This window comes from Dufourea novaeangliae, unplaced genomic scaffold (assembly GCF_001272555.1).
Source record: "Dufourea novaeangliae isolate 0120121106 unplaced genomic scaffold, ASM127255v1 scaffold168, whole genome shotgun sequence".
NCBI lineage: Eukaryota > Metazoa > Arthropoda > Insecta > Hymenoptera > Halictidae > Dufourea > Dufourea novaeangliae.
In genome coordinates, this window is record NW_015374062.1 from 1,723,376 (window position 1) to 1,735,480 (window position 12,105).

General features: G+C 34.3%; 1 protein-coding gene across 1 annotated transcript in view; it reads right to left on the bottom strand.

The window, feature by feature from the left end:
• LOC107190184 (ras-specific guanine nucleotide-releasing factor 2-like) overlaps nt 1–12,105 on the bottom strand; it is a 43,696-nt gene that overhangs the window by 16,522 nt on the left and 15,069 nt on the right. Inside the window, 2 exon segments of the mRNA XM_015578939.1 lie at nt 415–562; nt 3,384–3,490. Coding sequence (XP_015434425.1) covers nt 415–562; nt 3,384–3,490 — 255 coding nt within the window.

A 12,105-nucleotide genomic window follows, 5' to 3' on the forward strand; every position in this document is an offset into this window, starting at 1 on the left:
TTAAACGTAATACTACACGTATCGCTTTAGCTCAACATACATTTTAGTGTGTAAACTTGGATCACAGAGAGTGGAGGTGTACCTAGTTTGTAACTGGTAATGGCGATTACGATAATCCTTTAAGATTATAGAACGATAATATCTGAAATAATTATGAGCTTATTGTTTTGATTACAGTATTTTGTTTGTACATAATTATCAAGGTTACAATTTGTTGGACAGTGTCATTTTAAAATAATATTACTACTGGTATCTTATACATATTTCAAGTAATACAAAATGTTTATAATGATAAGGTATTTGAAGTGATTCCTTGTTTTGTGTTTTAGATAATTCTAAAATAATTCTAAAATAATTCTAATATAATTTTGAAATTATATTAGGTCGTTGAATATAGTGAAATTGTAAACTTACTTCAGCCTTGAGTTTCTTTACTTCCGATACAAGATCTTCACATCGCCGTGCATACTGGAATTTGTCTGTTTTCTCACCCTCGACAATCTGCAACAGGTGCAAGTGCTTCTGCTCGAGCTTTTCTTTCTGCTGCAGTAATTTGTTGAAACTGTAAGCAATGACCAAGTGGGCAATAAAATAGACGTCTCTGTGTGTCTACGTTGAAAGTATAGAGTGCGTCTCAAAATCACGGTATAACCAAAAGAAAAGCAATTTTCAATGCAAAATTAAAAAGAAAATATGAAATAACATTTTTCACGTACCAGCCTTCGTTTTTGAGAAGAATGAATGCAGTGTATATTTTTAAAGCATTTTTTAATGATGTATCATAAGGTATATCATTTCAATATGATATAATACAATTTACTATTATTACATATTAAAAATTTTTATTTCAAACGTTCGACTTTCTTCATCAATTATTCCGTTATCAATTGTACCACCAATAATGGTCTATCTTGTATGGATCTGGAATGAAAACCGTTTGCAACCATGAAATTTTATGTTAGTCTTGCAAACCGATTATATGAAATAAAACGCAATATCGGTGTATCGAGTGACAATTCACGTTGTAATTACGACGCCATTTATTCAATCAGTCAAACTAACGACCATGGCGCGCGATGATAAAAAAGCAGAAATAATTGAAACGCCGACAGTTCGAAATAAAAAATACATCCATTCGACACAAAAACATTTGAAATGAAACCAAATACGGATGATTGGTTTCATCCAACTGAGAAACTTTATTGGCAAAATGACTTATGACAAACAGACTGTAGATGTTCATCCATTTACAGTACAGTTTAATCTCTAAAACGCAGTAACGTGAAGACTTTAATCATTTTTAACAATATTTTGAAATCGTTATGAAGGTATTAAAATAACTCCACATTATATATTATGTACTGTTAAATTGAAACTTATAACTAAATTCGCGGACATACTGTGCATAATTAATCGACGAATTTCTCAACTACAACTAATTAAGGTGTTCTAACTTAGAAGTAGGTTACGAGCGAATTCCAAAGTAAACCGCAGTGATTTCTCAGTGGTTGGAAATCGCTGTATGTTTCCCATTATTTGACCAAGTCGGTCAAGAAAGCACATTTACACGATTTAGAGGAAATTTGAAGAAAATTCGACTAACCATTGTTACCCAGATTATATGAAACTTTTTCTAACGAGTATAGAAGAAATTTACAAGAATTAATCGCAAACAAAATATACAATGAAACGCAATCTATATCATATATATCATATACAGTATAAACAGCTAAAAATATATTGGTATATGTTCACGTTTTTAAAATAATTATGTAGATTTTTAAACTATATAAACGAAAATTTCTATTACCTTATTTATCTTCAATTAAAGGTAACTTTGAAACGATTCAATATACTATTGTATTTAAAACAAGTGATCTGATTATGCAAATAATTTTTTTACACCCTGTGTGATGAAAAAACATCGATTTTGGGTACAATTAATTTGAGAAAACTGTTAAAGACGAAAATGAAGAATGGTATCAGACGAATTTTTCTATCTATTATATTGTAAATGGAACTTTTAACTTCTAGATACACTAAAAAAATTTATACTGAATTGTGTAGAGGAAGCATATCGATTCTAATTAATCTACTGGAATGGCCACTGTGGTTATAACACCGTGACTGTCATCTTTACATTTCACTGAAAGGAAAAAGTAGTTTGATGATGAACACGCCAGACCAGTGACGCACGTAGAGACGGTGTGCTCGTTTCGCACACCTGGAGGCATTGTCAGGACGATCACGTTCGTCAGACAGGTCGAACCATTAAGGTAGAAACGTGAAAAAAGAGGGAAGTTACCACGACTTAGAAATTTATCCTTCGCGCTCGTAGTCTACAAATAATACAGAAAGCAACCCTTTCCCTCGTTTTTCAGAATGTAACAAAGAGGATCCCACCAAAGGTTCCAATTACTTTGTTTGTTCTTTACTTTCTTTTATTACCTGCTGGTGAGTGTCTTAAAGGCAGTATACTTCAATTGCATAGAGTACCGTTCAACAGCTTGAAATCAATTACTTGACGGGCAGTCAAATTGAACTTTCTAATCGAAAATATATAAACTAAATTACACGACTTTCCGAATAACAGTATCACGTACTACTATCTTCAACTACGTGAATGTCAATGAAGCAAGTATTAAACATATTACACAGTTATAAATGAAATACAGCGAAACAGAAAATTCATCAGAAAATCTATTTGTGATATTGTAAAAAGACATTGAAATAGATTCTACGTTTTTTCACGACTAACTGGGAATTTTTCACTCTTTCTACCACGGCCGTACGACAAAAATGTTATTATATCTGGGACTTTGGTAACGAGATATTAACAAAAAACGTTAATATCTTCGTTAATATCTCGTTACCAAAGCCTCGGATAACATTTTCGCTAACGAAAAATTTGTTTCAAATCACATCAAGAGTCTCCCATTTCCGGGTCGTCCAACATTTTTGTTACACCCTGTAGAACAATCTATGTATATTTCACCTACAGTACTAATCCTATTAATACCTAGTTATGTTTCTATAAAAAATACTTTTCGAAGATTATACGTCCTATTGGTCAGCAGAGCAACTGCAGTATGAGATCCTGTAATGGTTTGGAGTAGTGTATTTTCGGAGATGAAATGCTCGATTTTATGCAGCAGGCAAATGCTGGTTTCATGGCAGAGAAGCTCCGTGAAATTCTCACTGACCTTTGACTCGAGTACGCAGAAAACCGTGCAATTCACTTTTGTCACGGATATCATGCCTCGTTAAAAAAGTCCCACTGGCGGTACGTCGAATCGATTTCACGGCATCTCTGCGATTCATCCGCGGCACCGCCACTTTAATTATTCCACTCTGGGACTTTGAATTATGTACAGAAACGTTACCTGGCTTCTCGTATGGCATCGATCCACGTTTTACAGTCGAACTCGGTAGCCGCTTTCAACTCGTATTGCCGTTGGTTCTCCCTTCTGTAGGATATTGTGAAACAGTGCTGAAATAAATTACATTTAGTTATACAATTACGTATTCGATAATGATCACATAATTCAATAATCAAATGAAGTGATTCTATCAAGGCTTAGAATATAAATAGACTTCCATATGTAATAACATCTCCGTATATAATAACAAGCTGATACCAGTGATCAGGATATACAGGGTGTTCCGCTTAAAACACCGGAAAATAATATTTCCTTTGTGATATATGTATTTTTAAAGTAACTTCATGTGAGTTTATTATTTTATTATATTAGATTTTGTAATGATTACCCGACCAACAAGTGTAGAATCTGAGAGAGCTTCTTCAGAAAGAAGACCAAATCAGAAGACCAAAATTTAAACACATAATATTTTTTGCGTGTCTATTTATTAAAAAGAGTTGATAAATAAAAATTATTTAATTATTTATGTAAGTTAAGATTCCTTTCATTCTTTTCGTTCAACTAATTTGTACAGCTAATACATATCCATGTACTATACAATTTAATTTATGTAATATACATTCAACACTGGTAGTTCTAATGTTAGTAAATAAACGGCTTAACACATTTGAACGAGAAGACTAAACGAGGGAAGTAAAGGAGGTTGTTTGTTTTTCTGCTTAAGCAAGAAAAAATAAATCTATCGCGTCAGGTTAAAGCTTCGGGACAGAATGTAGAAGAAAGAAATGTTTAATAAATTTCCAACGCGTTCGTTGCTGGCTCGGCGTCAGTTTGCCCTGGCAGTAAAAACTATCGTACCAACAAGTTCGTATTATCAGCTTGGTTACACGCAGTAAGCTAACGCCATGCTGGTAATCCATCAGCTGCTTGCCAACCGACGTTCTCCTGCGAGATATATACTTGACGTTACTTACAGACAATTTGCTACCGAGCCCGGTACAAACTTTCCGCTAGAGGAAACTGTTCTGTTGTTCTTCATCTTTCCGTCTCCACTCCAGTTGCAATTTTTTTTTCTGTGTCAATTACGATGGAAAAAATTTATGATAGGAACACTAGAGAGACCGGAACTAACAATTTTCCGAGATATAAATTATATTGGAATTGTTATGCCATTGTTTCTTTCGTCATATTGTTACGGTCTATTATTTTTATTCGGAAGAATACAATTACAGAAATAACAATGTGCCGGGATGCAAATAATTGTTTAATTTTTATGCCATTGTTTATTCCGTTATATTGGTTTCAGTATATTCTTTTTATTCGGAAAACGTAATTGATATTTGCAGGTACTGGGTAAAGAACAATTCACATTCGATACTTTGTACAATAACAAATATAGTATTACCTATTATACATATGTTTATTTGTACTTCTTTTGTACAATATTTACCTACTTCTTCTTCTAACTATTGATTTGTTTCCCCTAATTTACAATGAATGAGAATTTTTATTTGTTATAAAGTATCAATATTCTTTCGAGATTATAACATATAGGGTCGTAAAATATGTTCGAAAAAGTTTCAAGGTCTATACTGCTCTCACCTCAATTGTCCTAACTAACATCTTCAAACTAATCTAATAACTTTTCAATAAAAAAACAAGCAACAGCTAAAAATTCTTGGGGGTTACTCAAATGACTGTCTTTAACAGACGTTAAGGTTAAGGTTATCGAACTTGCATCCCCTAAGCATACCTTTCGCCAAATTTTAACTACGAGACTGATCTAGACCCTTAAGGAAGTCATCTCTATCGGAAAAGCAATAATCCCGAATTTCAACGAGACGCTGTTCTTGTCTAACGCCGGCAGGTTAATCAGCCCACATGGGAATAATTAGGAAGCCGAGGCCTCGTGAACGAAAAGGAACATAAGCTCCCCATTAAGACCAAGGTCACATTTCGATCGCCCATAAATCTTTCACTTTCAGCATACCTTATTGCGGCAGAAGAGATCCCGGGTGAACGGAGGACTTGCGAGGGTCTCCTCGTCTGGATGGAGAAGAGGCTATTAATAGTGATAGTCGCTAAGAATTTAATGCATCTTCCACAAAGACAGGTTAAAAACAACCTACAAGCCCTCTTTTGAACTCCGAAGGCTGCACTTGGGTTAAGAGGACAAGGCCAACCGATTTACTCTCTGACTTATTAGCCTAATTCTCATAACGCAGCAAACGACGCAGGTCGAAATACATCAAAAATTTATGCGTGTAATTGCTTCAGTTTTTTATTTTGTTCTGCTCTATGTGGAATTATAGTGAATGAACTTACAGTTCCCCTTGAGTATTCTAGGCTACTTTTTAGGCTTTTTCGTAATTACTAACTATTTATTAAAGACTATTTACTTCGCTACCCCAAGCAAAATGTTTAAAAGCAATACAATTGAAAGTTTTAAAAGGTTAAACTGTAAAATGCATATATTGAACTTCAGAGGGCTATCAGGGTGCAAATGAAATACGGCTACGACATGTTATGATACAGCGTATTCGACGAAAACTAGATTTTTAATGTTGAGGAAGGAATGGAGATTGCCAATCGTTTCGTTTCCGGTACCGTTACACAATCTGCGCTACTGTCAGCCTGTGGAGGAATTCCGAATGTTATGGAAAATTCGATTGCGAAAACTCGGTCACCTGTTTGATTTCTGTCACGTTGGTATATTCATACGTAGTGCAGCTACGTATATCGATCACGATGAAATCAATTTTCACCGATAAGTCATATTTGCTCCAATTTTCCTGATGAAATTTGTTATGATGCCACAATATATTCCGAAATATTCCCGACTGTTAATCTCACATGTAATATCGAAAATATTATTTTGCTATGACAGTGATGATGAAAATGTGAGATTTGAACATCAAGTGAATTGATAAGTTCAAATATTGTACTCCTTAATATCAAATTGTATTATTTATTAATTAAATTATTAAATTATCTCTTAAAAATATTATACCCCATTTTACTTCAAAAGTTTCAAAAGGAATTAATAAAGTACTTTTTAATTATTTCATATAATTAAAGATATGGTATTTTTAATTGAACACACAGCGCAGCTTTAAACATACATTTACACATATTCTAAGTCTGGCAGTGCAGTTTAACCAGTGCTGTAGGAAATTCCTGTATCGCGCAAGTATAGTAAGCATGTCACAAGCAACTGGTACAGTATTCTATGAACAAGCGAAATGGGTCAATGCCATTCGACACGAGCGGAACTGGACATTCTTCCCTGAACCAGTGAAGTAGGTCAATACGATCAGATATAAGTAGAACGAGACAGTGCGTTTGCAAGAGGTAGTTAGACACGGGTTTCAGGTGCAAGTAGAATAAGTCAATGCTGAGAGTGAGTGAACGGAAAGTCAAGTAAGGAGGTTGGTCAAATTAATATGAGCAAGACTTTTCCCTTTGTAGCGGGGTAAATATTGACACACAATGGACAACACTGAGTGTCGACACATTATGGATCAGACGTATTACGATCTGCTGTATCTGGGAGTCAGGTACGTTAGATGTTTTATTCTACGTTTTCGAGTCTCTTTCTACGTACAAGCTCCTATTCTTCGATGTATCATTATAAGAATAAAACTAGAGATTTAATCAGATCAAGAAAAATTACGTGCAATTCCTGGCAATATATATTAACAAATATCCCTTTAAACAACGGGACCGCGTTTCACGAAGTTCTTACGAAACGTATTACGTGTAATGAAATTCGATATCAGAAGTGACCTTTAGAACAAAATGTGAACGCGATAGCTGAAAGTCCGTGTGCGTAGGATGTGCCAGGTTCTCCTAATTAACCTGTCAGAACTCACCGCGTGAGATTTTTTCCCACGTGCTTCGACCAAGCTTTTTTGAATACTATAGAGGGTGTATCGTAACAAACGGAAAAAAATTCACATAAACATGTGTCCCAATTGACCTCGTCTAAACGCTTCGCACAGGTTTACAAGGCTAACTTTCAGTCATTAATGTAAGTGTCGTCAAGGAAGCATTAAACGCCAGAAAAAGAAGACGTGAGAAGAATTCCCACGCCTGTGTTCTCAGATGATGCAAAAAGGGTATGATTTCTAAATGATTTTAAAGAAACTACGATAGAGAATAATGCAGTAAGTAGACTACTAGTGTGATTATTAGTGTAAAATTCAAAGTATTTTACGCATATCACCATTCGTTATAAAAGCAATAACGATAAAAAAAATGTAAAAGTTACTTTCACTATGCAACTAATCAAATTCTTATAAAGTGAACTATCGAAATTGTTGTTTAATTTTTAAAAGCACTAGTGTAGTGTTGCTCTAATTAGATCCAGAGATCATACTTAAGATGCAATGAATATGTCATTTGAAGTGACCGTCATTCATACCTTCAGTATTGTTGTTTGGGACATTTCAGAATCTGATTCTCCGTAAGTGACGTTCATTTCATGCTGCAAGAAACATTATTAATAACATTATTAATAAATATTACTAAACAAATATTAACTTTTAGTCATCAGAGCTCTACTACTATATCGTAATACTCACAATTAAATGATTATGTTATGAATCCTATGTACATTGAGGGACAGAAGTATTCGTACGACAAGTGTGGAAATAAATATATTTAAATACAAAATAAATATGTGTGAAAGAAATGTATTAATAGAAACTAAGCTTACTTATAAATTACTTTACTTATAAGATAGAAGCTTACTTATAAATTACGGACAAAAGTGCAGTTCCAGGAGTGATTGACGCTTCGTTAGCGTAAGAATTTTCTCTGAAACCCTTTTTCATCTTGATCATCTTCATTTACGTTTATGTTAGTTGCATACTTCTTGTAAGAGTAACAAAACAAGTTACAGTGATGCCAGACTCACAGACTAATCAGAAATTTTTGGCTACCGAATCCCGTTGAACAAATAAAGGAGAAGAGTACGCCTATCCACAAACAATGAGAATTCTCAAGTAACAGAAGAAATTGGAACGGATCTCGAGAGTAAATATTTAACTATAGCCAGGAAGGAAACAGTTCCCTAGTCGGCGGAATGCAAAGTCTCCTAGGGACACTGTTTATGTCGACGGTGTGAAGAATAGATGATGCGGCAGGGGCTTATACTCCGAATGATACGGTGGCGATGCGCGTGGCACAGTTGGATTGTAGTTTTCTAGGTAGAAACATTACATTTTTCTATTAGCCTGTTAAGAGGTTGATTCTTTAAACAGAAAGCACCAAGTAATACCAACGAGGTTAAGATTACTAAATTAATAAAATCTTCTAAAACACATTAACTTTATTGAATAAATCTAACCAAAATTAATAACGGAATAGCGAAAGTGAAGAAGCGAAATTGAATGCAACCTAAAGAGCTTTCACAAAAATTCAGGTATAGGACGTATAGACACTATGAGTGTGAAACACCTAAAAGTACATTTAACAAAAAACTTTACGATTGACTCAGAATATTTTGTATCATATACTTCGAAAAGCCAAAAGATAATTAAAATTACTTAATTATGAAGTTTATCATTTACAGTGTATTAAAGTATTGACTGAATATTAAATAATATTAAATAAATCGATACAAATTATGCAAGACAAGATTTGTTTTTCTAATAATTGCCCATTCCTCAATGTACAGGATGTAAAAAAAAAAATATACGCAACGGCTCACACGGATGATTTTATATCTCTGGATTATCATCGACAATGTATCAAAGTATTAAAATACATCTATCAATGGAGGATGGCAGAAATAAACGAAAAACTCTGTATAGTATATGACACAAATAAACCATTAAAACAAATAGTACAATACACGTACAACATGTCTATTAACACTATTCCCATTAGCACGTAATTTCACGTGACTGGCACGTAATGATCTGTAATTCAGTATATTAATTGGATGAGTATCGGCTGATTTATTAATTTTCCAACTAGATAGTGCGTGTAGTAACAACATGAACAAATGTAGACATAATAGCACCGTGTCACGGGACAATATTAATGACGTGCTCTGTACAAACGACACGGTAATTCAGTTTCAAACGAGACACTTGTACTTTGCCTGTTATTAACGGAAGTCGAGAAATCTTGACGCGAATAAGGCAATGGACATAGCGAAGTAACAATAATTCTCTAACGTTCGGTTTGGTGAAACATTAGCACTGCCACTCATCATTATTGAAGCTGAATACAGGATTAGCAGCACGTACAGCTGTAATCTGCCTAACATAATACGCAAAGGGAATTGGAGCACCGTAGATTAACAACAAATGCTCCGTCGTCCTCTGTTCTGTGCTTCAGAGAGAGAGAGAGAGGGAGAAAGTGAAAAACACATAAGGCCTCTGCCTCTCTGCAATAACCGGCGAAACTGGAATTGCTCAAAGAGCAACGGTTAGCTGGCTAATTGGAAATGTTTATTGAAACATTATCGATCCGTTTGAAATCTTCTTAGTTAAAGCTCTGTTTCTCTGCGATTAAAATCGATTCAACGAATCGCTTTAGACCCTTCGTTGATTCCTTTCAAATTACAATATATGTATATTTTAATTCACATTGAAATGGAGGGTGTCAAAAGAAAATATTTGAGGATGTCATACCAAGATCTTAAGATAACCATACTAAGGTCTTTGATTATTTTTTTGACCCGATAGAGTTTCCATATTTTCAGTCCTATTATGATTTTCCATTATATGTATTTCAACCCTACTATGGGCCTCCAATACTTTTCAGTCTTACTATTTTCCTCCAATATTTGCTAACCCAATTAACGTCCTACCAATATTGATGCTTCCTTCTCCTAAGCTTCCTTATGTTTTTTATTATTAAGTAATTAAAATATTCTTCGTCTGAAGAAATATACCATCTGAATGTAACAACGGATAAGAGTGCCTTTGCTAAGGCAACTTTAGATCTATAAATCTGATTCTAATTAAATAATGATATTCTTCATTGTAATTTCTATTCTGACAGTAAAAATAATTTGGTGTAAGAAAATCAATACAATCGTATGATTAAACGAACTTACCTATAAGCGAAGTTCTATCATAATTGTATGAAGCGTCTATTTCGAAATGATCAGTCCCCCCTCAAAAGATTTACCCTTTCTCAAAAGTAAACCTTAAAATCCCTTGACGAATGTTACAGCGTAGCTTTGAAAAATTTATTGATATCATTATAAAAAATTCACTTTACGGATTTTTCACATTTGTATGTATAATTTTCCTGATCGAGATATATGTAGATAATGCACCAGCACTCCATGTTTTTGCGTGTTCTATCAGCAGGCACGCAATATGTACCGCAGCTGCATCTCGCCGCTTCATCATATTTATGAGTCATAATTCTGGATGTAACAGTTTCAGCACATGCATCACCTAAATCATTTCCTTTGTTTTAATGAGTACTATACATCAAGTTGAAATTCTTCCATTCTTAACATTTCTAACAAGATTAACAGTTTTCTACTAAAATGTAATTTACTGTTCTCTTTTAAACCCTCGTCTAAGATCATGTTAATTTCATTAAAGACATTGGTTGAGATGGCTTCTTTAAATTAACCTACGATCAATACATTTGTTATTTGCTATTTTAGAACAATGAATTGCGTTTATCATTCAGTTACTATAACAATAAATAACGAATAATAACTTTCTATCACATGGTTCAAGCATTTTATCTGAGTACCAGTGTTACAAAATACCCTATGTTAAAAAAAATGATTATTTTCTGTTACGTTCTGATCATAATTGTGGAGTAGTCGTGACGAGAAATGAAAGATTAACGTAATTTGATAGATAAAATAAAGAATTACCGAAGAAAATTATTATCGAGTTTTCTTTCAAAATTGCAAGTATTGTCTAGTTTTACCCGAGCAATAAAATATGTAATTAACTGCTGGTGTTGTCAATTACGATCACCAATATTGGAACAAACTTCAAGACCGTACATTCCGAGAACAGGGGACAATTTACGACGTCGATAGAGAAAATAGAACAGCTGAAGTTTTTACTCAAAGTTTCCGTAAATTCATTTTTAGATTTTCATCTCGCAGTGTGTCCTGTATATAAACGCGAACGACGGCGGCAAAGTTTCGAAACTCGCCTTATTTTATAATTGGCAGCCGCAATCGCTTCAATATTGAAGATTCTGGCCCCGTCGCGGGTGCAAATTGTCTCCGTGAAACTTTCGCCTGCAGCACCTCGTGTCGACACCTTCGCAATATATCATTGCTGCGAAGCGATTATCCAATAAACGTTCACCGCCGACATCCACGGGACATTAAAGTATGGAACGATACACGATATTAAGGTGCACGGGCACAGACAAGAATAAAATGAATCGCCAGCGTGAAAGCAGTTTTCGCTGAAAGCTCTGTGATACGCGAGCTTTCACGAATTTCGTTTCGCTCGATTCCGATTTAATGAACATGGAAATTATAGAGGCATCGGTCACTGGGAATCGGATTACCAATATTATACTGGATTATGTTCGACAATATGGGATCACTAAGGAATTAATATTTCCACCGATAAAAATGTATTTGCGGTTCTTGATGTACGGGAAATTTAAACAGGAATGTTAATTATCTGATATATATAGTAATTGTTGTAAAAAACGACAACTCTTTTAACGATGTTCAGTGACCTAGTTAATTTGCGAATATTTTAATATAAAGTTT